This window comes from Amborella trichopoda, chromosome 2, assembly GCF_054954075.1.
Source record: "Amborella trichopoda isolate Santa Cruz 75 chromosome 2, AtrichopodaSantaCruz75HAP2 v2.0, whole genome shotgun sequence".
Taxonomy (NCBI): domain Eukaryota; kingdom Viridiplantae; phylum Streptophyta; class Magnoliopsida; order Amborellales; family Amborellaceae; genus Amborella; species Amborella trichopoda.
The window spans coordinates 63,994,826-64,021,994 of NC_142337.1; the positions used below are offsets into that span (position 1 = coordinate 63,994,826).

The 27,169-nt window shown below is 33.2% G+C and overlaps 2 protein-coding genes across 5 annotated transcripts; both read right to left on the reverse strand.

Moving 5' to 3' along the window:
* Positions 1-9,179: 9,179 nt before the first annotated feature.
* On the reverse strand, positions 9,180-12,713 carry LOC18430372 (uncharacterized). Of its 2 annotated transcripts, XM_020664743.2 has the most exons (4): positions 12,169-12,710; positions 11,979-12,069; positions 10,678-10,790; positions 9,180-9,555 (listed from the first exon to the last, which is right to left on the reverse strand). In XM_020664743.2, the coding sequence occupies exons 1-4, from the start codon at positions 12,242-12,244 to the stop codon at positions 9,536-9,538; spliced, it is 300 nt and encodes a 99-aa protein (XP_020520402.1). In that variant the 5' UTR covers positions 12,245-12,710; the 3' UTR covers positions 9,180-9,535. The 2 variants fall into 2 exon arrangements, with proteins under 2 accessions (XP_020520402.1, XP_006840590.1); XM_006840527.4 differs by lacking the exon at positions 10,678-10,790 and having other exon boundaries at positions 12,169-12,713.
* A 2,065-nt stretch (positions 12,714-14,778) lies between these two features.
* Positions 14,779-27,136, reverse strand: LOC18430371 (uncharacterized protein At2g24330). 3 transcript variants are annotated; one of them, XR_016050119.1, is made up of 6 exons: positions 26,876-27,136; positions 20,057-20,326; positions 18,852-18,996; positions 17,710-17,819; positions 16,457-17,578; positions 14,779-15,302 (listed from the first exon to the last, which is right to left on the reverse strand). XR_016050119.1 is itself a non-coding variant. In XM_088859441.1 (6 exons), exons 2-6 carry the CDS (start codon positions 20,321-20,323, stop codon positions 15,037-15,039), a joined length of 1,218 nt encoding a protein of 405 aa, XP_088715567.1. In that variant the 5' UTR covers positions 20,324-20,326; positions 26,876-27,136; the 3' UTR covers positions 14,779-15,036. The 3 variants fall into 3 exon arrangements, 2 of the variants coding, with proteins under 2 accessions (XP_088715567.1, XP_088715568.1); XM_088859441.1 differs by having other exon boundaries at positions 16,457-16,886; XM_088859442.1 differs by lacking the exon at positions 14,779-15,302 and having other exon boundaries at positions 17,084-17,622.
* Positions 27,137-27,169: the final 33 nt, after the last annotated feature.

Consider the following 27,169-nt stretch of genomic DNA (forward strand, 5'->3'; position numbering starts at 1 on the left):
TTAATCAAACCAAGTTACGGTGTCCAAATTGGGCGTTTTCGTAGACCCTTGAACGCCATGGAGCAGTTAGCAACCTGCTAGTCACTTGAGCTAGTAGGAGCCTGCTTGTAGCTTAGCTAGTCTTAGGCCTAAGTCTGGTAGGAGCCCACTAGTAGCTTTAGCTAGTCTTGGGCGTAAGTTCAAAGGTCTACAACTATTCTAACTTAATGGAATTGTACGAAAATAAATTCTCAACTCCAATAGGGGCGGAATGGGTGGGCAGCTCGACCCAAAGCTCCTCCATCGAGATTTCCCCTTGCTCCTCAAGCGAGATTTGAATCTCGATCTTGAAACCACATTTCTCGATGCTATTTGGCAGTAGACTCTAATTTGATTGTTTAGAGCCTAGGCTCTATACAAACCGCATCCTAAAAATATACATATGGATACGAAAATATAATACTATAAAGGGTAGGTATACCTCAAAATAAAAAAGATTAATATTAGAAGTTGTTATGATGGATGTATTTATTAAAAAAATCATTTTTTTGTTTAAAAAATTATTTTTATAGTTAACTTAACTATTAAACAATAACAAAATTGAATTTTTTATAAAAATAAAATGATATTTTAAAAATTAGTATCATGAAACTTTATTTATGGAGTGCTCTTGTCTTCTATCGTAAATTTCAACTTTACCCCTTATAGAAATGGCAAAAATACTCATGGTCTTGTAGTAATATTTACAAAATTACTTTTATTTAATATAAAAATTATTTTTTTTTAAAAAAAGTAATAAAATTAAGAACTCCACCATTCACAACTCATTAAATTATTAACTTTTGTAATTTGAAGGATTGTGAACTTTAAATTATCCCTAATATAATATAGCTATGAAAATATAAATATATTAAGTTATAAAATAATATATTATGTAACATATTATCTTCAGAGTCTATTTTCATGGTTTTGGATTAGTTGTAAATTTGCTTGATCCGTACCACTTTTTGAGCTTTAAATTTTATAACAAAGGGTGTACGTAGGTTTTGCCAGCATAGTTTTGATTGTTCTAAGTTGACATCCTATGCAAATTGCACCCCTATTTAATTTACTTTTTAAAAATATATTTTGGTAAGGGTGTGGTTTGTATAAGTTTGAGCCCCAAACAATCAAATTACTACGTGCTTCTAAATAATGTCAAAATATGATTTTTCAATAGTGAGAATCTTTGTGATAACTTGAAAAATTATTTTCATATCTAATTAAGAAATTTAAAGATTCAAAAATAGTATCGATCAAGAAGATTAATAAACATTTCAAAATATTAAAAATTGATGGCTGAAATAATGCTTTACAAGATGCATTATTTTCTAACTTGAAATCCAATGTTTTTCACAGCTATACATCTCGAAGTCGAGATTATTGAGTTGAGGGTTTTTTAAAATCAAAACATCTTCTAGTGAATTTTTGATCTGCAACTTAATTTGGTTGTTTAGAGCCTCATCTGGTATGAACTCTTTCCCTATAGTAATGCCTAAAATAAAAATGCATGAGTTCCCCAAACAATTATTGGTGTTTCATAAGACACATCCCAAACATCATCCTCGACAATCAGGGGCACTCATATCATTTCACTACAATACCCCTAGGTTTTTGGGGTTTATATGGTTATCTTTTAATATAGAGCAATGATCCAACGCAACGATTGTATCATAGTATAATGCAACGACTGTATCATAGGATAATGCAACGACACTTTTAGAAAATCATGTTTATGGTATTTGTATCATCTCAATAATCAATCCTCTAAAAAAAAATAAAAAATCAATTTGAGCCCTAGATATTGTCAAAATGAGTCTCCTCCAAAAACGAATTGAGACTATTTATTTTGTGAATTTCAAGATCTTAGTCTTTATAAACTCAAAATCATTTTTTAATTTTTTAACATTATTTATCTAATGATAATAATTCCGTCCAACAAAATTGGAAATGAAAAAATCCTTTTAAGGTCTAGATCTAAGCATCTCACCAAACTGAACGCCTTGAGTTAATTAGGCAAAAAAATACTTTATAGGTTGTGTTTTCAATTTTTTATTTTTTGTGATTATTTATTAGAATAAAAATAGTGTATATTTCAAATTTTAGATCAAACAAATGGCCATAAGATGGTTTTTATAAGATTGTTGCATCATATTACTATACAATAGTTGCATGAAATCATTGCCCTTTAATATATTTTATAAACAGGTATACCCCTTTAAGTACCATGCGGTTTGTATAATGCCTAGGCTCTAAACGATAAAATTATAACTTAAACAATCAAGTAAGGGTACGGTTTGTATAGAACCGAGGCTCTAAACAATCAAAGTAAAGCACACCTTCAAATAGTATCGAGAACTGTGGTTTCAATACTCGAAATTTATGTGATACCTTTAACATATATTTTCATATCTAATTATACAATTTTCATATCTACACTATATTTTCATATCTAATGTAGATCGAGCAGATCTATGAAAACTTTAAAATCTTGAAATTTGACGGTCAAAAAATACATAACAAGATGCACTATTTTCAAAACTTAAAATCCATTATTTTCTCATGTCCGTCCATCTTGAGGTCGAGATGATAAATTTAAAGATATTTGGGCTTCAAATCAACCTCTTCTAGTAAAAATTTTGAGGGGCGCCCTAATTTGATTGTTTAGAGCCTCGTAAAAAACAATACATAACAAACAGATCTAAAAATATTGGAAAATCTTGAAAATCGATGGTCCAGATATTTTGTTACAAAACTCTATTTGTAGGTCTTAAATTATTTTCTTTTTTCTTTATATCCATACATATTGAGGCCTGTATGATCAAATTGGAAGACTTTCTGACAACAAAACATTATCTTCTAGAATATTTTTGAGGTGTATTGTACTTCAGCAATACTAGGTTGACACCTTTTATAAACCTTTTCCTTACTATGGCTATATAATATTAATGAAATATTATCATGAAACTAGGTAAATACTTGAATATTCATATGATATGATACTAATGCATTACGATAACTAGTTCAATTATGTTCATTGCACGTAACAATAAAATTAACAATCACAACTTTCTCATATATATATAAACTAATGTATTGTATATATATATATATATATGAAAAAGTTTATATAAGGATGCAACCTTATAATGTAGAACTATGGATGCACCTCAAAAATCCACCGGAAAAGGTAGTTTTAATGTTCATTGATCATCTTGACATCGAGGTGCATGACCATGAAAAATAAAAAGATTTTAAGTCTAAAAAATAGTGCATTTTACAACATATTATCTACACCGTCCATTTTCAAGATTTTTATATGTTTATAGATCTACTTGATTTTAACCACTTTTGAAATTTAAAATTTTATAATTCGATATAAAAATAGATTTTGAGATAATCCTAATGACATTTTACATCAAAATTATATACCATGATAAAATTTGAAGGTTTACCTTGCCTCTATAGCTACGGATGCATCCGTATGCCAACTGCACCAATATATATATATATATATATATATATATATATATATATATATATATATATATATATATATATATATATAACATAATGAACTTATGAATGGTGAATATTTGACAATAATATTGTACCTTAACTCTAATGATTATATAATTTTTAGGTATTAAATAAAAAAAAGCAATACCATAACAAATAACTTTGTTATAGTGAATACCATATTCTTAATAAGTTGTATGCTTTATTATGTCAAAACTATATTATGCACATTTAATAAAATAAATAAATAAATCACTCTAATAGCAAAAATGTTGACATATATATGATATCCAATAAAAGAAATAGCAATGAATTAGATTTTATTGTCTTCTTGTTGCAACTGTAGTTTTTAAGTAATATAGGAGCAGATAAATATTGCACTACATAAAAATGAACATATGCTATTTGATTTTGTGGAAGTACAACATGCATGATAATAATAAATAAAATAAAAAAAATAAAATAAAAGCATATACACATGGGACCAAATCTATTGACTTTTGGTAGTCTTATGGGTGTATGCGTAGACTATTACAAATTAAAAAATTGGTTAGTGGTTTATCAACCGTTTTATTGAATATATTATGAAAAATATAAAAAATCATATTTTAGTATTATTAGCATTACTAGTGCTTATACCTTTAGAGAGAAAATAAATGATCGTTTGAGAATGAGGGCTTTAGAGAGATAGCTTATTAGTGGTTGTTGGGCTTCTTGATTTTCTGCAATTGAGGAGATGTTAAAAAATAAAATGAGATCATTGGGAAGCAATCATACATATAAATAACAAATCATTTAAATAAGCAATAACTTTTGCTTCTAATGTACAGTAATTGTAAATTAATGTGACCACTTACTTGAGAAAGAATTCTACATTTGATGGACTATGAAAGACACATTGATTTTCAAGCCAACAAAATTTATAAGTACATCTTAGTTGTATAGTACTTTTCACCCCTATGTCCAAGTGGGGTGATCCAAAACTCTCTATTTGTCTCTCCCTTTCTTTCTCTAAAGACTTGTTTGTTTTTCTAAAAAATTTATTTCATAAATAAATCTTTCTAACTTTTCAAAAGTTATGCGTTTGACACAGGGTTTCTTTCTAAAAGTTCATAAAGTAATCTTCCAACAAAAAAATATTATATAATATAATATTATATTTATTATATCATATATAATAATTATATTAGTATTTATTATATTATATATAATATATACATATTTTATATTATATATTATATATAAGAAAAAAGTTTATATAAAGCCTAGGCTCTAAACAATCAAATCGGAGCCCACCTCAAAAATTCCACTAGAAGAGGTTGTTTTGATGCCCAATTTTCTTCAAATTGATCATCTTCACATCAAGATGCATGAACATTAAAAAAATTTAGACTTCAAGTTTTGGAAATAGTTCATCTTGTAATGCATTTTTGGACGGTCAATTTTTAAGATTTTCAAGTTTTCATAGATTTGCTAATGTACACTATTTTTTAAGCCTTAAATTTTATAATTAGAGATGAAAATATATTTTAAGGCTATCATAAATATTTTAAGCATTGAAACCACATTTCTCGACACTATTTGAAGGTGGGCTCTACTTTGATTGTTTAGAGCCTCGGCCCTATACAAACTACCGTTATATATAGTACAAATATATGTTAATAAAATATATAAAATACATTTTATTATATATTATATAATGTTATGCATATTATATATTTATATTCATGGGAAATGTTGGCGTAGGCCCATTAGCCTACAACTACATATAGGCCCAACGTCCCATATGCAATCTAGGCCGATCTAACGAATACGATCGTATTTCATATTTTAATTTTATTTTTCTTCTACATATGAAAATCATGTGAAATTTTTTATGTCTGTTATTCTCATCAAAGCGCACCTAATACAAATATTTAAAAAAATAATTCACAAAATATAAATTGATCAAAATACCCATGCAATATTTTGGGGGTATTTTGGTCAATTTATTTTTTACAAAATATTTTTTTGATTTTTTTATTGGATTCTAATGTTTTTAAAGAACACACACGCAAAATTCTAAGTGATTTGAATATATATAAAAAAATCAAAATATAAATATGAAATACAATCGTGATCATTAAATCGGCTCCGATTCAATTTAGGTCGTTGGGCCTATATGTAGCTGTATGCTAGTGGGCCTACATCAACATTTCTCTATATTTATATTGTTTATATATATATATATATATATATATATATATATATATAATGTTCATTATATTAAACATATTATATATAATAATATTATAATATTATATATGATTTATTATATTATAAGCAAATTCTGCTGAATCACTGAAAAAATTAAAATGCCATAATTTTATATTTGTTGTGAGGCAGGTGGTTAGAAACACTATGTGCAACTACATGTAGTATCTAAATCATGAAATTGTTGTATAATTTTGTCGGTGATTCATTATCTGTTACATACCTTTCTACTATGGATTATGGAAAATCCAAATGCAGAGTGTACCATGAAGGCTATGGTTAATCTCTCAATTGTGAATTTTGTATTGTGATATTATTATCTCTTAGGATAGAGATTATCTCTGTGGATCAATAATGTGACAGATCATACCCCATGCCTTTGCTGTTTGATTACTTAGAGAGAGATTGATTGCTTAGAGATTTTTCGATAAAAGATAAATAGCAAATATATTGGAGCTTAAGGATTTGACGAGTAGAGAGAGATAAAAGACGTAATCATATGGCCTCGAGGGTAAAGATGAGATTTTTCTATTTTAAATATCAAAGGATAATAACAATAGAGATAGATATTATGATTTTGAATAACAATCTATCATCACCACTAAAAACAATCGCAAAAGGAAAGATCGCGAAAATATCTCATCTAAAAATAAAATCTGCAAAATTACAAAAACTTGAAAAAAATATTGGAAGAAAGGCCACCATAAATCGGTATATTCGCCTTAAATAACATTAATAGTTTTCCATAATAATGCCACACAAGCCGATGCCCATGAAGTTTCAGCTTTGGAACATAATGATATTATATAAAGTGACATGAAGCCCAAATATATAAAGCTAATGCCTAAAAAAATTAGATGGGTATCTCAATTTATCTATGAACAAAATCTTAAGATTATTTTATCCAAAATTTCATTGCAAAAAATCAGAAGAATAACATGAAGAGCATACAATAACCATCAAAATTCCTAACATATACTTAACTCAACTTCTCGCTTCAAATAGCCAAAAGATTGATTAAAAAACTAAAAATCTATCCATGAACAAAATCCTAATATTATTTTATCTAAAGTTTCACTACAAAAAACGAGAATAATAACATGAAGAGCATGTAATAACCATCAAAATTCCTAACATATACTTAACTCAACTTCTCGCTTCAAATAGCCAAAACATTGATCAAAAAACTAAAAAGCCATAACTTCCTTAATTCAAATAACAAACTAAAAACCATAAAACAATAATTTTAAGAAACTTGCGCATAAACAAAGAGAGAGGGAGAGAGACGAAACACATATTGTTGCATGAAAAATAAAAAACAACGTACTTACTTTGAGAGGTTGAAAGAGACACATGAAACTATTTTGAGAGGTTGAAAAATTTATATTTATAAAACTTTTAAACTTCATTAGGATGTAAGTCGTAACACGAGGGAGATATTTTAAATGAGGAAATAGTAACTATAGATTTTAAGATATAAGTGAGATATAGATTGAGTTATCTCTCTCTATTCCCTTTCTTCCTCTTCCTCTCTCTTGCACGTACTCTCTCTCTCTCTTCAAAATCTCTCATTTGGTTCAAACTTCTTAAAATGGGCACTTATCCCGAACTCAATTCAAGTGAAAGAGATTTGCATATGTATCTAAGATTGTTTCCATATCCAAGATGACTCCCCATCCAAGTATTATAACATCTTTCAAGGATACACGCTCCACTTTTTTTTCTTCTATTCTTTTGTTCAAAGTTCCTAAAGTTGGTACCTATTCCCAACTCAAATTCAAGAGAGAAAGATACACACAAATCTAAAATTTCTCTTAAAACCTCTCATTATCTTTTCTCTCTCGTACATATTCTCTCAAATAAATCCTACAAAAATATTGATTTTTTAAAATCTTATATTAGGAGATTCTCTCTTTCTCTACTCTCGTATCTTCCAAAATCTCTCTCTTGCACATACTCTTCTCAAAATCGTTTTTAAAACCTCTCATTATCTCTCTTTCTCTCCCTCTTTTCTATTTTAGAAAATGAAGTTTTTTTTCCTCTACCCTATTCTCTCTCTTATCCCCTATGACCTAAGTTTTTTTTCCCTCTACCCTACTCTTTCTCTTATCCCCTACAACCTATATATAAATAGAGATCTTTTTCGTTTTCGAAACACGTGTCCACATCTTAACTCTTAATTATGGGACGTGGATTTAAAGAATCTGAAAAAATATTATATAAGCTCAAAAAAACAAAAAATAAACTTAAAAAAATAAAAGGATTTATGGTATCTCAAATCAAGTTCGATCCGGACAGGATAAAAAATAAGGTTTTAAAACACCGGGCCCAACAAAAACCTTCCTTGCGTACATCTTCAGCTCAATTAGCTAAAGGTCGAGCTGGAAAAACGTTTGCTTGGAGTCAGGTAGGAAGAAAAGACTGATTCAGCCCGCATTTTCACGTGAAAAAAGAAAAGAAAGAAAAACAACTAAAAATAAAACTCACCATACAAAAAGCATGTTTCATAAAGTACATACATTAACAAGTCCGCTAGACGTGGCACTGGGCCATATGAAGGTGCAAGCGAGCAGGTGGCAATTGTCCGTTACCGTGCGGTTCAAGTTTCTATAAGATCCAGGATTTATGAAACAAAATAAACCCACTCCACCTCAAATCTTCATCCGAAAAGCCTAATAAGTCATCGGCTCTAAAATCAATTTTCAATGACGTACAAATTTTATGAACACTTATTTTCAAGACCAAATCCATTTCGTCTTAAAAATTCGATACATCACTTTTAGCACTTTAAATTCTGAATTTTTTCCACAACCACGATGTTTATTGCGGCCAAGATGATCGATGTAAAGTTTTTTCAATGTTTTGAATTTCAATTTTCGATGAGTTATGGTTTACTTGTTTTGATAGGGATGCATCCCTATCAAACCATTTTCCTCTATTAATACGTCCTCTTTAGATTCTCTTGATTATGTTTCACTAATGTTTAACCAAACAAGTCGCTGAGGTAAAGGAGGTTTTGAAAGCCTATGAATGTGAGATTTAGCAAAGCTACATCTTTCTTTGAATACCATGATATTGAAGAAATAATATCTCAAATATCCATATCCCTCGACTTTAATTAGCTTCCATTTTATTGTCAAGGGATAATTTGTTATATCTGGTACATGAAAACACAATATGGTTAGGGGTGATGTTCGTATGTGATTATTCAATATTCTCATCTTCAAAAAGCTTTCCCCCTATCACCAGTAAAGATACAGTTCAACGAAATCAAGAATAATTATTCAATTGTACAAAACTAGTACATGTAAAATCTCTCTCACACACGCACACGGGCACACAGATGCATGTCCGCGCAACAGACCAAATAAGACTTGCTAGTTCCCTGATTTTAGCAGCATCTTTTTCAATTTATTAATATCAAGGTTGTACTACAAATTTATCAGTTCATATCAGGGTGGCTAAAGAGCCTAATATAAAGGAAAAAAATAAAAAGAACAAAAAATTTTTTTCCCATGTAAACCTTTTCAAGTATAAAAAAATCATAATGGGAGAAAAATGAGGCAACAGTCAGAATTCAAACAAAATCCATAGAACAAAAAGCAGATACTACAGTGTAGTAATGCTCAGTCTTTATGAGGATGAGCATCAATTGGAAGAAACTGGCTTGCGTATCTATCTGCCTTCGATCCTGATTTGTGGTCGTAATACTCAACGACTGCAGCTCCAGCCAAAGCAGCCAAGGTTAAAGCCTGGGCATGCAACCTGCACAAAAAATTTACCAATAATCTCACTTTTTCTGTTTGATTGTTAACTAAAATCCCCAACAATCCCTTTCTCTCTCTCTCGACACACACACACATATATCACATGTCTAAAGAGTTCAGGGAAATTAGATAAAACTATTGATATGTAAGTTATCAGTAATTTAAAGTTTTAAGCCACAAGCTACTGATTAATTTCAAAAAAGAAAAACAAAAGGAACACCACAAGCTACTGATTGAAATATAGATTGAATTCCTAAGCACTCAAATACTTGATTTACTGGTCCTATCGGGTACTCCGGAATCATATTTTAGGGAAGGGGGAGCTCTGGGAGATCAGAAGTTCAGAAATAAAAAAAATTCCCATATACATAATCAAAAGCTTTTTCCAACTCAGTATTATAAACCACAACGAACTAAAATTGAAGCCTTTGATCAATAAATCATGAACAATTAAGAAACTTAAAAAATTGGTAGCCAATGAAAAAGCCTCCTCAGTTGATATCATTAAGGGATAACATTTCCCCAACCTTCTTCATAAATAACCGAATGGCAAAGATCTTGTCTAGGTCCCCAGCTAAACTAATAAGCAAGTAAATAAAAAATTTCCACACCTCTCCGGGAATAATATATATAAAAATAGTGGTGACCTATTTAAGCATTCTATACTGATGATAACCTCTCAGACTCAGGAAAAGGAACCAAGACGAGCCCAAGTTGGGTTGAAGAGCCCTTCATCAAAGTTACTACCCTCATTCTCAATCTACACAAACACCTTGCTTTACCTTACCTTCCAGCCTGCGGTGCTTTACGGATCTAGAACTTCCAAACCACCCATCAACAAAAGGACTGCAAAATTCAAACCCTTCCTATCTCTATGTTTCCCCCTCTCTTTTAGTATTGTAGCATCTCAATCCTCTAAAGCATTTAGTTGTTTCAGGCTTCCTGAATTTCACATTTCCTTCTCATATTGTAGCATTTCTAAGTAAGATCTTTTAAATTGGCCATTTATGAATCATGTACGAGGGGAAATTAGTCCTTAAAGATTAAATATTTTGTTCTTTTTTTCTTTTTTTGTCTTTTTATGAAGCAGGCAAACAAAAAACAGCTGTTACCGACGGACCTTCCTGTTTCTCAATTTCACCAGTGGCCAGATTCTCCGCTTTGTTCAGTACCAAACTCCCAGGAGGAGATCCATCTATGTAGCCCGCCCACAAGAGACGACCCTTCTCCTTTCTACTCCATATTTCAGAAGCCCATAAAGCATAAGCACCAAATGGGCAAATGAAATAAATAAGACAGATAGGAAATGACAGTATCAATCAAATTTATAGGTTATACTACACTCAAGAGAAATCCTTCTTTTCATTCCACAATTTCCTGGAGGCCGCAAACCATAAATACACATAAGAGACTAGACTAAATTCCACCCGCCACTTCTTTTTTCTTTTTTTTTTGGGAAATAATATAACTCTTTGAACTTTACATTTGGCACTTTTTTATATAGTTCAAGTTATACATAAGCTACATTGATAGCTGAAACACCAAATAACAGACTTCTTAGGTGATCCAAAGCACCAGAGAGAATCTTTAGCAATTCAAATAACATTTCTCATGCTCATTTTTCCTTTCCTTCGATCACATTAAGTCCACATAAAAGCAGAAGCTGAATTGTGAAGCTTTTCAATGTAGTGATCCAAAAAAAAGAAAAATAGCTTAACGCATTTCTGCATCTGAAAAGGAAAATAAATAAAGCTATGCCCCATTCAACACCTAGATTGACATATCACTAGTGGATTTTGCATATAAAATTCATAACAACAAAGTCTCAAAAGTCCCATTTATATCTACTTAATATGAATTCATAAACAAATTAAACCCAAAATACACTAATCCAAATCAAGTAAAAAAGGAAAACCAAACCAAGCCCTATCATCAAAATGAATAGCAAAAACTCCCTAAACCAAATAATTAGAAAGGAACCACAATTTCAATTCCACTAACCCCTTCCAGCCAAAAACACATTTAAACAGAACCGAATAGATATTTAAACTAATAAGGAAAACTAATTTCAAATCAGTTTCAATGAGGTTACCGAGACCTCATAATATCATGTCTGCTTCAAGATTCAGAGAAAATAATGTTTTCCCTAACTGAATAGGAAGGTTTTAAAATGTTGAGTTTTTCTGCTTGAATTAAATCTGTTTTCTTCTCTCTTTTACCCTAATTAGAAAACGGGGCTTGCCCTTTAATCAAACGAAATCTTCATTAAATAAAATAAAATCCATTAGGGTGTCTGCTGCATCAATTTTTCCTCAAATATTTCATCCAACAACAAAAACATATAAATCCATAACCAAAAATGATAAAAAAATGACGAAAAAGAGGAACATAAAGAATTATAATCAATGAAACAACACATGCCTGGCATGAATGATCTTAACGCTGGTTTTCATGTTGGGTTGAGACCAGTTGTAGGCAAATGAACCAGCCAGTCCACTTAGCCATAAAGCACCTTGAAACACATAAAAATCAATAAAAAATTCATTCTAATTAATGTAAAAAAATTTAAGAAAATAGAAAAAGAACAAAGAACAAAGAAAAGGAAGCATACCAACTGTGCGTAACTTGTGTTGAACAACCCATGATCTGAGATTTTCGAGACTCGTTTTCTCACTCTCTCCTCCCATTTCTCCCCACCAGAAAGCAATAGAATAAATGGGTTTTCTTTTCTCTCTCCTCTATACTCCGCGTTCTTTGCTCTCTTAACAGGAATGAAAAAATGCAACAAATGTGAATGAATCAATGAACAAATGCATATCTCCCAACGTAATTAAATACAGGGATTCTAAAAATAGCACGTGTCAAACGCATTTGCTTCCTGCCTTTCAAGGATATCGAGCGGTCCGTAGCGTAAGAACGTGAGAGACTTGACCGCGTGGACCGTCAGATTAAGAGGGAACTGCCGCCTTAATCGACGGTTAAGAGATGAAGAGGGCGTTTGCGTTGGATGATGTGGATCGTCCATTTAAAGATTGAGTGACAAAGATTTTAGGAAAGTGGCGGTCAAATTTGGGGGACGCACCAACCTCCCACTGCCCATGGTTCTTTGCTTCGAGAGGAATGGAAATGACACGGCCTTTCTCCGTCTCTCACACAGGTTCATTCGACTCAAAACCCTGATATGTAAATCGACCCGGTTTCTATGCGGGCCTCTTAATAAATTTAATTTTAGATGGATTTTAAGATTTTATTTTTAAAGACATGTAATTTATAATATGGAGATCATGAATATGAAAAAATAAATAAATTTTTTAAAAATAGAAATAATAATTCTAGTCTAAAGACATTTGGACAATTAGTTTCCATTGTTTTTAGATGGAACACCTACTTGCATCCATCTCTAAGATGGATGACTGTATATGTAGAAATACAGTCCAGCCTTCGTGAAATAATTTTTTTATATAAATAGAGTACTTTACGCGATATAAGGTCGCAACTTTAAAATGTAGCATTAAGAGGCACCTCGAAAATTTCTTCAGAAAAAGTTGTTTTGAAGTTGAAAAAATCATCTCGATATTGACATATATGAATATATGAAAAAAATAAAGATTTCAAGTCCCAATTGGTGAATCTTACAACACATTATCTAGACTGTTTATTTTCAAGATGAACTATTTTTAAAGTTTAAAAATTTAAAATTAAATAAACAAATTAATTATAATGCCATCCTAATAATTTTTGACACCAAAATTACGTACGTCTTATGATAAAAGTTGGAGGTGCACGTTTTGTTGGATTGTTTAAGGCTGCAACTTTATATAAACCACACCCTTTAAGAATTGGATGGGATTTCTATAAGTTAGCTGCCTCATTTTGTGCATATATCCCCCCCCCCCCCCCCCCCCTCTTAAACTCATCTTAAAAATAATTTTTAATCCAATATTTTAGGATGCATAATCTAGGTTAGGATGATCATGAATATGAAAAAATAAAATAATTTTTTTAATATTTATAATTTAATTTTGTTAAGAAAAATTTCTACATCTCATTTTAGCCCCAATATTTTTTACAACATCCATCTTAGAGATGACATTAGTGAATCACGAATAACTTTTCCCTAAGAATTTCCCTCGGAGTTTTGGTATTACATTTATTTATCTTTTTAATTGTTTATTTTTCTCAAATTGCTCCTATTTCAATCCTGGAAGGAAACTGAGTTTTTGACAACTTCAATTTCAGACTTTTGGGAATAAGTGAAAAAATTAGTCAAAATAGGTCCGAAGCTAATAACAATAGCGTACACAACATGTGCACAATTTCAATAGATTGAACCTAACCTCATCCAAGGCTCTAAAATAATTTTTTTATTTTATTTTTAATGTTTTATTTATACATTTATTCAAAAATTTTATAGTGTAAATTAATTTATACGAAAGAAACCAAATAAGAACAAAAAATATTACAAAAATTATTACAAAAAATATTAACTAGAATACATTTAAGGGCATTTTGGTTATTTTTATTTGGTTTCCTTTAAATTTTAGATAAATATGATATTTAAATAAAAATAAAAACAAAATTACATTTCAGCCAATATAGCCTTATTTAATCTCAACCATTAGAAAGGACACTTTTCCACCATCCACATGATGAGGAGGGGAGATTGCCCTTTTTTCACATACTATTGAGGACCTCAAAGCTAACTACCACTCCAAATCCCGCGATCTCTCTATCTCAATTCTCAGGCTAGCTAGGTTCGAATTTTGAGCCATATGGCTCAAACTGGGTTCGAACTTCGAACCATCACCCAAGTTAAGTAAATTAGGCTCATGGAATTTAATTTAGTGTTGATTTTTTTGTTTTAATGAGAAAATGTGTTATGATCCAATTGATTATACAGAACCACAGGCCCATTTGATTATGGTAAGTTTTCCTTTACTTGTTTATATGTTCCATCCTACCAGTAGGGCCACCAAATTGGCCATAGGATTGTTGCTAGCGAAATGGGGTAGCAAGTGCAGGGTCAGACAAGGCCAGCAATCTAAACTAACACTTAAATGACCTCCAATTTTTATTTTATGTTTCTTTGTTATTACACATTCATTCTTCATCACTAAATAATGGAATAAAATTTGGCTGAGATATGGGAATAATAGAAGGAGGATGAGCTACAAAAAGTTCAAATGAATGATAAAGGTACACAATCTAGCTCAGACCAACATTCTTAAAAAGGTCAGTGCCATAAAAGAAATATAATTTTTCAATTCATGATATTCCCACCTACCTCCTAGAAAAAGTACATGAAACCATTGGAAACAACCTCATCCTGCCTTTCCCATTGATGATCTTACGATCTTACATCTTACTAACATTATACACAACACCCGAGAGAGAGAGAGAGAGAGAGAGAGAGAGAGAGAGAGAGAGAGAGAGAGATGTGGGTACATTTACAAGTGTATAGAAGCATCAAACATCTCAATCAGTTTCCTTCACTTTCCCTTAAAGTTTTCTCCACAGCAGGAGCACCAGTGGCTGAGCTGCTTAGGGCTTGAGCCTCTGTCACACCACTATTAATAGTAGTAGGATTTAAGGAGTGTGGAGAGAGCGGGCGATTTAACCCACTTGGATTACCTTCAATTTTTGGCGCATCCGAGCTTGTATCATCTGATTGTTGTGGTCCATTAAGTGCATGACAATGGGGGCAATAATAGGTGATGTATTGGAAGTCCTCTTTCTTTGCCAATCCTGAAAAATTGGGATACTCTTTTCTTGATAATTGACACAATAAGGCATCTAATTGAGAATAATGAATGTAGATTACATGATACAAATACACTCTCTCTCTCTCTCTCTCTCTCTCTCTCTCTCTCTCTCAGACATCCCATTTTCTCTGTTAATCGCAGAAATAGAAAAATCAAATATCACACTGACAGAAAAGAGGCTGTTATCAATTCAAACAATTGAGAGTCAAGATTGGCGATATCCAAATATCCAAAATCTCTCGCTCCCGCATGTGCCTGTGTTCGTGTTATCGTGGGTGTGCACGTCATTATAGTAGAACAATGAACAGGTTTCAAGAATTTATTGCAAATTGAGGAAACATCCCTGGATATACACCCATGCACAAGCTCCATAAAGAAATATCTGAACTTGCACGAGGCACATACTCCACACGTTTCTATATTGTACGACTCAAGATGGTAAAACACATAAAAAGATCTATTCCTAAAAAGCCAAAATCCCTAAAATTTGAGGTTTAAGGATTATGCTTCCAATGAAGATAATAATCTTCAAAGCAGGAGAGAATCTCTATATAAGTGCATATGCATCGAGAATGTTTACCAAGTTGGGATGAGAATAAGGCTTTGGTTACAAGGAGGATTTCCTTTTTCAATTAGATTCACTATCATAATTTTCTGATGAAATTTCCAATGGCAGCAATATGGGAAGAAAGCGATTGAATTGAACTAGAAGTCAGTGAACTCCCACTTAGTAAGACCCTCCTCAATAGCTACCCCTACCCTAAGTCACTCCCTCTATACGGCCCTACTCTAGTAGAATGCTACGTACCTACCTTTAACTGTAGCCTAATATATGTAGAATAAATATAACCCACATTTGTCTAAGAAATCAACTAGTGCAATGCTCTTTGAGAAGCAAGCACAAAAAAATATTTCCAAAAATGCTCTAATCCTAGGTACTTGAACAGTTCATTTCTCACTAAACCCTAGAACACACAGTTCAAAATAAAAAGCCAAAACAAAAATGCGGAACATATCATGAACAAACATAGCTAAAGATCTAGTCAGAAATCTAAGTAGTGAAAATCTCATTAAAAAAGGACTACCCAAGCAATGAAAAAAAAAATAGGACTTCTCAAAAGTTAGCATAGCACTTACCATTGTGCATATGGCAGTTGCTACATATGAGAGCATAACACTGTGTAGGATCCTCTCCAACAAGCATGGCAGCAATCCGAGCAATCCAACCCCCATCAACAGCAGTCCGTTTCAGATGATTTCCCATCTCAATTGTCGGATTTTCTTCAGCAACCTCCTCCTGGGGAGCCCCAAGTCCTGGATCCTGCGGATTAAATTCCTCATGAAACTGGTGATGGGCCAAAACACTACCTGTGCTGTTGTTTCTTGCATGAGTTGGCCTTCTCTTTCTTAAGCCATCAGAGCGCACAACCTCAGCTCCACTGCTTTGAACAGTCGATGTGTTGATATTCGTATCATCAACAAATACTTTGATGCCAGAATCAGCTCCCAGTTTAGATGCCAATACACTTGCAGCTGCCGCTTTTGCTGCAGGATCGAGATCATATCTCTACAATTGACAGGGTTGATGCATAAATGGTGAAAAGATAGTTTTACAAGTAATGCAAAAGCACGACAAAGTAGACGTGAGGCCACGTGGTACTCACAAGAATAAAAATCTCAAAGTGCTGTCTCTCTCACCCCCCTCTTTTTTGCCATTCCAAATGTCCACTTTTCTTTACTTTTTCCTATGATGATTTTAATTCCTTTCTTGTTTGTTCCTTCTCATATTTTTCTTCCTTATTTTGTTTGGTGTATTTTTTCTTTTTTTCATTATTCATGTATGTAACTTGAATGCATTCTGGTTATGTTGCAGTATCCAACTATCTTTTACAGTTAAATCATGATTGATTTACCTTTTTTTCTCAGTTTCTCTTTTACTCATTCATATTTAAGTACCTAAGAGCTTCATCTGTCACGCACTCATGAGCTTTGCAACAAAAGATGTTCCCACAACAAGCATTAAGAGTAGAAGTCTGCATCACCAGGAATTTGGCAATACATGACAAAGGAGCTTCTACAAATTGTCTCAATGCATTGGCGGTCTGGAGAGATTGAAAAGTGGACACAGAAGGACCTTAATTTACTGAGTTCCTCAAATGAGAGCTTCCTTGAAACTTTGATAGCTCAGCAACCTGATGAGCTTGCCAAGTTGGATAATACAAATGGATGGTGTCAAGTTGCAGAACGACCCACCACTCCCTAAGATATCATATTTTTCGGCTTTTATTCCTCATAGTTAATAACTACATTAAAAAGACCAACAAAAACAAAATTTAAAACCAAGTTTGCTGCTGCCTATGTATATAATTCACAGAAAGCAAGACTGCCACCTGAATAAGTTGTTGTGTCCTGTAATAATTAGTCCTCTCTTTCAGCTCATCAATCTTTTCTTTCCGTTCAGCACGCAACCTTTCGAGTGTCTTCTGGTCCTTACGTTCACCTGCAGTTAAATTTCAAATATTTCACTTTCATAATTTATCTGTGGGTAGTTTGACTAAGGGTATGACCCTTGATAGAGCGAAGTGACAAACAGGATTCAAGTAGCTGAATCCAAATTGTTGGGATAAGACTTCGATGATGATGAATTAATCTGTGGGTAAAATTCTACAATCAACCCAGGAAACTAAAAAACAGTTATGAATAGAAACATGAATAATCACATTCCGCTCATGCAAATCACTCTAAAAGGATAGCTTCTTTTCTAGTCTTTCTTTAAAAACTAGATATATGTCTTTTTTTTAATGAGTTCATCATTGATGGTGTTTTCTAATGTAGAAGATGGGTAGCACAATGCTTCCATGGTACAACAACACTGCATATATTTGTAGAAAGGTCACTCGGATGATTTCAGTATGAATGTAAAGTTTTTAGGATGTCAGTACCTGGTAAGGTAAAAGGTTGATAAACAAACAGAATCTCCAATCATGCCCTTTAACTTAAACAACTGACATGGACATAATACTTGTTAGAATCTATGACTTCACAGCATGGTTAAGAAAATGAATATGTAAGAAAACCATAAAGAATTGCAGACTCACAGAAATAAATCCCATGGCACTCGAAGTTAATCCAATAAATAATGTAATGCTTTCATGTGGACCATAAGCAAGTTATAAAAGTCGAAGTCTGTTTCATGTTATTCAAGAAACACAGTTTCAGATGAGCAGCTTTGGTGCTCATAAGGACTTGCAAGACAAATATACAAAGTCTAAATCTTCATGAGATTCAGAAGCAATTCTCAAGCATGCACACTAGCAATCAACTGTAACTTTACTAAAAAAGGCAATTATTGTTAGACCTACGACATAAAGTTCCTGATCCAATAATATACTTCAGTTTAATAAAAAATTAATTAAAGACTATCCAACTTGCGCATTGTGAATTTACTCATCCTTATGTAGATGAAGTGAGAATTTTTGATATCACACAATTGCATCCTAGTGTAGCTGGAAGTGAAGTTAGTGATATTTACGCATCCTTATGAAGCTTGCGATTGTTGAGTAGATAACAGAAGATACACCGGGAACAACAAAAACGGGCAGTACTCTGAGTGCTCGCATATTCCAAGTCAAATCTGGTGTTCTTGTCATCATAATGGCATAGGCCACTGCCACGGCCTGAAAATTATCAATCAATAAGAATCATACTTCATTCTACCACAACCAGGATGTGGGCTAAAATTCTCATATAGACCCTAATAAACACAAACTCTATTATATAAAAGGCTACAAAAATAGAAAAAGAACTAATAAAACCCTCGTATACAGGGGAGATAAAATATTTAAATCTACAGAATAATTGCCAGAATTCCAGATGAGTAGAAATCGACAAGCATTCCAGAAAGAATATGTGATGATAGCTGGCATATTTCATAATAAATCTAGGAAACATGACTATTATGATAAAGTACACCACTAACTTGGCAATTACAAAGACTGTAGGAACACATGCAACAATATTGCACTTTTGAGTATTCAAAAATGTTTTGCTCCGTCCCTCCCTCACACGCAGGTACATGATTGATGGATAACAATTGCAGCAACACGTACACGTGCGTGTGGTGTCCATTTGGCCTTTCAAATGTTGAAGAGGGAGACTATGCAAACTATGTCATAAAGATCAACCGGTAAGAAGCAGACGTTAGACCTCAAAAATATCATTTTAACTTAAATAAGAAGCACATTCTCGCAATGAAGTTTTGAAAATAGATGGGACTTGGCAAGCTAGAGTTTTAAGAGCTTCTACGATGTAATAATCGTAAGTAGTAACAAAACCCTCTCCAATCAGTAGGTCAGGAAATCACAAATGCACTCATTAATACTGCATATTTACTAATCCATGAATAAAGTATGTCAAACCAATCATATTTATGAATGTAAAGGAAAAGCAGAATGAACACACTTATGACATTTAGAATTAACATCAAATACTGAGCGCATGGCAATTGAAAAACTATGCTAGGTTGCGAAAGTGATTGCATCAAAAGTACCAGAAGCACAATAAAACGACAATGTTGAGAACCTCCTAACAAAATCTTCAGAATGCATAGGCAATAAAGTTTCTGGCTTCCTAAGAAACTACAAGTTTTAATCTAAATTTACAGCAAGTCAAGTTTCAACTCAAGCTCAGTCATAGCACTGGAACAATGTGCAGGTATAGATGTGAGGAAAACCTCACCTCCAAAACCACAGAGTAAACTATAAGATTTCTTGCCATCTTTCGCCAAGTCTCAGCTCTCTTCTTTGTCCGTGCATGAACAGACGCCTCCTCCTTAGAGAGGTATTGCAATTTCTTTTCAAAGTCATCGCTACGTCTTCTGAAAATTCCATTCCATATTCGAGAAAGAAAACCTTTGCGCGGTTGAGAAACTACTTTACTATCCTTTTCTCCTTTGACTGACACTGAGTTGCTATCAACAATGTCCTTCTTATCATCATCAGCCATTATCTACAAGATACACGATTTTGGAAAATCAACTACAAGTAGCAGCAGAAAAATTGATGATAAGAAACAAAAATATGCACTTGATAACTCTTAGTTTTGAATTTGACCAACAAAAAAACGATCAAATAAGCTTAACAAAAGATAAAATGAATTTTACAAGAACTGAAATAATTGAACAATGCATCATAGACAAAATAATGAGGAAAAATTTAGGGAATTCCGCACAATTCTTATGTTTTAACAGCAAACAGAAAATGCACTATAACATTTGCTCACGAATGCACAGACAAGTGAGGAGTCTCATAGATTATCTTCCACTAATGTTTCTCCATTAATATAGCGTAAAGAAATGATTTTCAGGATCAAAAGCGAATAAAAATATAAAGCGAAGTCTAAACAGCTCAGATAACAAGCTCTATTCAGATTATGAACTTAAATAAGAAGTATATTACAGAGTGAACAAGCTTTAATCAGTTGAAGCCCACAATTGCACAACACAAAACCTAATACGAATCCATCTGTCAAAAACAGAGTTCAATCCAGAATAGGATATTGTCTCATGTGCATTGAGAGCAAGCAGTAACATTAAAGTAGTGCTCAAAACTTAAGTTCTATAATGTTCATAATAATTCAACTGAAAATGATGACCTGCCTCAAGATGTACAATTCAAGCAAAAAGCGTATACAAGGGTACGTATACAAGGGTAAGAAAACAAGGATTTGATTTGAGACTCCCTAGGGTCTTGACCCCCAGCCAGGTCTGCCAGACTCAGCCAAGTCTGAACAAAACAATAATTAAATATTGGGAACCGACCAACCTCAATTGGTTCGCATATGTTTAGTTCCGGGATGGGTGCTGGGCCGGACCTGATCGACTCAGGCAAGTCCGAGTGGACTAGCCCAAGCTTTCCTACACTGGCATATACAGTTGAAGATTGTCTATGATACTTCTGTTGTACTTGCTATGGGCCCACAATGTATGTTTGATATAAGAAACCTAAAACTAATAAGAACTCATGGAAATAGAGGTCTTCTAAACCATGCATTAACCATATGAAAGAAATGGATGCCGTGGTGTGTCACCTACCTTTGGGGCTTGAAGTCATAACTACAGGCACTAGTCCTAGAGCATCAAAATCACTTGGGTCAAGTTTGCCTCACCAGAACACTTTCTGGAGGCCCTGAGAGAGTTCGACCCCAAAGAGAGCTTTCCATAACAGTGAAATAATATGGGAAAGCAGTAGTCCAGCAGGAAAAATCTTTCTCAAAGAATTCTTTCTCAAAGAATTCTTACACTTGACACAAACGTGTCCTGAATCTTAGAAGAACCTTGGCATGCAAAGATTAGCACAAACAACAGAACCTATGGGACAAAACGAAGTTCAAAAGGAGGAACTGAGAACGGTCATTATAATTTTTTTATTACATCTTTTTTTTTTTTTCTTTCTTCTGACAATTACCTTTCTTTTCACTGTTCAAAACATCTTTAGCTACCAAAACTAGATAAAACACCAACATAATCGCAGGAAATGTGACATTTCCAATATGTAGCTGTTAGTCCCAATAATAATAATAAATAAATAAATTTGAAAAAAAAAATCTTACTCGGATCTGTCCTTAAATCACACGAGGGACTTGAGGTTCCATACCAAATCCTATAGACCAAGCCATGCGGTGACAGGCAACCTTAAGAGTCATCTTTAGTAAATCTCATTCACCTTCCATCTCTATTTTTCTATACTTTTTTCTATCTTTTCTAGAGGGATTAACCTCTTTTTATAGAGTACACATTTATTTTATAACTCTCACATTCATGGTCTATAGGAGTCGAGATCCAAGTGTAACTCTTGCCTTAATTCCCTTTAAATCAGCTAATTAGGGTTAACAAGTTGTCACCAAATTGTTAATCCTATGTAATGAGTTAAACCTGTCATTAGTCCACTAATGACTCGCATAATAGGATGTCATCCAAGCATTTTCACAATTTGATAAAATATATTTATAAATTAAATAAACTTTGTATATCTATAATATTAAACAAATTCTTACAAGAAATCCAATTCCAAGCACACCACTGGGTTTTCCCTCCAGTGCAACATTCTATTAAAGCTAAAAAATAGATCCAAATATATGGCATTGCCTCATGTGAACCACATGGGATTTCATATATACTGCAATATGGCTTTTGTACCATTATTAAAATAAATAAATTTCCAGGAGAAAAGAGCTTGATAGGCCACATTTCCAACAACTTCCACTGGTCTGAAGGCCCTTTAACATCTTGTACATGGTATTGCCTCATGCTTTCCACATGGGATTTTCATATAGCCAGCCAGTGTAGTTAAACACCACACTTAAATTTCCTGGCCTCCATAGCCATATATATGGCATTGCCCCTTGCAACTTGCATGGGATTTCACATATACCCTGCCAATGTGGTCATACATCACACTTAGATTTCCCGGCCTCAATAACCTTGTATATAGCATTGTCTCACGCTACTTGTATGGGATTTCACATATACCCTGCAAATGTGGTCAAACAACCTTGTATATGGCATTGCCTCATGCTACTTGTATGAGATTTTATATATACCCCGCCAAAATGGTCATACATCACACTTGGATTTTCTGGCCTCAACAACCTTGTATATGGCATTGCCTCACACTACTTGCATGAGATTTCACATATACCCTGCCAGAATGGTCATACACCACACTTGGATTTTCTAGCCTCACCAACCTTGTATATGGCATTGCCTAATGCTACTTGCATACATATACCTTGCCAATATGGTCATACACCACATTTCGATTTCCTGATCTCAACAACCTTGTATATGGTATTGCCTCACACTACTTGCATGGGATTTCACATATACCCTGCCAAAGTGGTCATACACCACATTTGGATTTTTTGGCCTCAATGGTTTTGTATATGGCATTGCCTCATGCTATCTGCATGGAATTTCTCATATACCTTACCAATTATTCACCAACACGTTGGATTTTATTTACATCGTTTTTAGCCAAGAGAAAAAAAAGGCCCATTGCTTCCGCATGTTTCTCAAACATGACATCCACCACTAGTCTTTAAGTCCAAAGCACAGATTCGGATCATAGGTCAAAATAATAAGAACAATAACAATTTGACAAAGCTTTAGGTGGTGAAGGTTCCAGTCCTCTTCAAGGCATTGCGAATGCTCATTGAATGAGCAATTCAATGAGCATTGATCACCATTGAGATAACAAATTCAAGTCTAATTTGGTAAATAGATTTACTCCCACTATCCAATGAATAGCTATCAACAATATGATAATTCAATCTAACATGATACATCATTAAATACTTTTAATGTTATGTGGATATACACATAGCACTATAAGGTGCCAATGATTACTACATCTCAATGAAAAATAATAGCTTAGCATCACATCCTCATGGGTACAAATTTAGTTTTCTAAATATAAGGAAGACTAGTAAGCAAAATAAATAAAAATAAGTCACAACTAGGTTAAAAATAATGAACAACATTATTAATTCAAACAAAATGTTCTTACACAACATGGCCAATAGGCTTACACTTTCCAAGGATGTTGTAATGCATAATCTTGTAAAAAAATAAGAGAGGAAAAAGAATATTATCGCAAATATACATATATTGTTGAACTTGGAATATTCATAAGCATTGATCACCATGCAATATTTCAAATCAAGTATTTCTTTACATAAATAGTTGTCTTGTCATAATATGCATAATTGCTAGAGGGCTATATTAGAAATAAAAAAGTAAATAGTGAACACCAAATTTCTCTTTCGCACATGGAAAATGAGAGAGTGTATCTCTCTTTTCCTCTCCATAGGTTTTCATACAAATGATTAGATGAATGAATATTGAGCCTTGCCTAAAACTACGGAAGCTGCCTTCCGTGCACTAAGAGGTTTAGCTAAAATATAAAATAATGTCTTACAGTATTAACATCAACGCAACTTTTTGATGATGTCTATAGTCATGGACATGGGGATTATGATGTTCATGTGGTTCATAGCCCATGGTGTAAATGACAAGCTAATGAATGTGTCCTTCGTGTTCATTGAAGAGAGAGACTTACTTATCTTTAGGTAGAAAAACTTCACTTTTGAAAAAGAGAGAGACTTACGCTTTGAAATAGGACCACGCACTGATTTGCATTGGTTTCATGCTATTCAGATAAAATAGAATGTGAACAAATTTCTAATTTAAGGCAATAAAAAATTTACCATAAAATCCTTGTAATTAAAACCTTCCAAATACTTTTCATATTCAAAGTGCATTGATTTCATGCTATTTAGATATCTAAATAGAATGAGAACAAATTTCTAATTTAAGGCAATAAAGACCTTACCATAAAAACTTTGTAATTTAAACCTTCCAAATACTTTTCATATTCAAAGTGCATTGATTTCATGCTATTTAGATAAAATACAATGTGAACAAAATTTCTAATTTAAGGCAATAAAGAACTTACCAAAAAAAAATACTTTTCTAATTGGAGCTTACCAATTATTTTGAAAAACTACCTAATATTAGTTGTGGTCTTTAAAGCAAACTCAAGGGAGTTCCTTTTATTTACCTCTTTTTTTTTTGGACATTGCAGCTACGGACATTTTTGGACATTGCAGCTACGGACATCTCCCATCCTCATAGACAAAACTCCATAAAAAAAATCATGTTACATCGGGAGGCAAAATAGCCATTTTAAGTTCACTTTCTCTCTAGCGTCCTCATGTTGCTTCTCTTTATGGAGAAGCATGAAGTCTGCTGATCCTAAGGGCTAGCAAAGATTTTGATCGTTTTAGAGAGAGAAGATCAGGTGTAGTAGTGGAACCAGGTACTATTCAGGAGATAGTGAACGTGGGGCTTTTAGGTTCTATTTCACGGTTAACAGTGGTTGCAAGAGGCAATAATCACTGCACCAATGGTCAGGCTCAAGCTAATAGAGGGCTCAAAGGAAACTTCAACTTCTGCAAAACTCAGGGTTGGCATCAATGGGCAGGCTCAAGCTCATAGAGGGCTCAAAGGAAACTTCAACTTCTACAAAACTCAGGGTTGGCATCAATCTAACTAACCCCAGGAACATTCTCTCTCTCACAGCCTCAGTCCTCTTAATGAAATATAAGACCTCGACCTTGCAAAAAAAGTCTCAGTACTCGATGAAATATTAGACCTCGACCTTGCAGAATAATGGGAGAAGGTAAATGGGAGAAGCAAAGCCCACTCTAACTCCCTTATTCTAAAAAAAAAAAAATGGGAGAAGGGAAGCCACTCTAATTCCCTTATGCTACTGTAAAAGGAAGAGATCTTTTGCGATCAAAAGTCAAATGACTTCTAGATGATGAAAACAATATTGAATGTTTCGCAAAATAGCATGTTGTGGTTAATATTATCATGCACATCTCTGTGGGGCAAAATGCCTTTCAAGAACCAAACTCAGTTGCCTCTATTTCTCTTTCTTTCGGCAACTTTTCTAACCTCGCTCTGATACCATTGTTAGCTCCAATAAAAATAATAATAAATAAATAAAATTGAAAAAAAAAATTACTCAGATCTGTCCTTAAATCACACGAGAGGCTTGAGGTTCCATACCAAATCCTATAGACCAAGCCATGCGGTGACAGGCAACCTTGAGAGTCATCTTTGATGAATCTCATTCACCTTCCATCTCTATTTTTCTATACTTTTTCTTATCTTTTCTAGAGGGGTTAACCACCTTTTATAGAGAACACATTTATTTTGTAACTCTCACATTTATGGTCTATAGGAGTTTGTAACTCTCACATTTATGGTCTATTGGAGTTGAGATCCAAGTACAACTCTTGCCTTAATTCCCTTAAGTGGAGCTAATTAGGATTAACAAGTTGTCAAATGAGCTAAAACTGTCATTAGTCCACTATGACTCACATAATAGGATCTCATCCAAGCATTCCCACAATTTGATAAAAGATATTTATAACTTAAATAAACTTTGTATATCTATAATATAAAAACAAATTCTTACCAGCAATCCAATTCCAAACATACCATGGGGTTTTCTCTCGAGTGACAATGGGTTTTTCGGGAGAAAAGGGTCTGAAAGGCCACATTTCCAACACCAGCCAAATAAACTCCCAGTAAGGACAAATTTTTTTAAATATACATGACATCAAATGAAGATCACGTCATCAATGAAACTCCTGATCGAAATACTCCATAGGAACACATATAGATTTCAAAATAATTATTCTTATGTTTTTTTTCTTCTAATTTTTACCAGCAATTCACCTTGAAGACATACATATAATTGTCCAAATTAGTTATCAAACACCAGGAAAAATCCCTCTGAAAAACGACTGGGAAAAAAAAAAAAAACAAAAACAATAACTGTGCAGAATCACTCTAACATTTAAGACAACAAAAAATGAAGCCATCTAATAATCGCAAATGCAGTCTAATTAACAGGAACCTTTCAAACCCTAGCACGGAAACTTCCTAATTACAAAAAATTCCGAAAAACAGAAGAATAAGAGACTGACCTGGGAATAATCACGGTGGAAATCAACGAAACCAAGCGGATCTCCAATTAACTTCCAGCAAAAAAACTAAAATCTCACAAAAAAAAGAAAAAAAGATAGAACAGTGAAACGAGAGAATATTCCAGCTATGGTTACAAACTCCGGCGAAGTTCCGGTGAAGTTCCGGCGAAAAGAAAACGAGGAGGTGAACATCAGGGCTTAGCGAAGAGAGAGGATCACGTCGAATAGTGAAAGCCGCTGTTTAAAGAAACGGTGAGCGGTGGGATGAAGCGAAGCATAAGGCCTTTGTTTTTT

What these genes read in the sequence shown, in the direction of transcription:
- LOC18430372 (XM_006840527.4), bottom strand. Translation starts at nt 12,244, where the DNA reads ATGGGAGGAGAGAGTGAGAAAACGAGTCTCGAAAATCTCAGATCATGG. An exon ending in ACACAAGTTACGCACAGTTG is followed by an intron (nt 12,070 to 12,168) that starts GTATGCTTCCTT and finishes ATGTGTTTCAAG; the next exon opens with GTGCTTTATGGCTAAGTGGA. An exon ending in GTTAAGATCATTCATGCCAG is followed by an intron (nt 9,556 to 11,978) that starts GCATGTGTTGTT and finishes TTTTTTGTGCAG; the next exon opens with GTTGCATGCCCAGGCTTTAA.
- LOC18430371 (XM_088859441.1), bottom strand. Translation starts at nt 20,323, where the DNA reads ATGGCTGATGATGATAAGAAGGACATTGTTGATAGCAACTCAGTGTCA. An exon ending in CGCAAGCTTCATAAGGATGC is followed by an intron (nt 17,820 to 18,851) that starts GTAAATATCACT and finishes ATTTAACTGCAG; the next exon opens with GTGAACGTAAGGACCAGAAG. An exon ending in GGACACAACAACTTATTCAG is followed by an intron (nt 16,887 to 17,709) that starts GTGGCAGTCTTG and finishes TGTCAATTGTAG; the next exon opens with AGATATGATCTCGATCCTGC.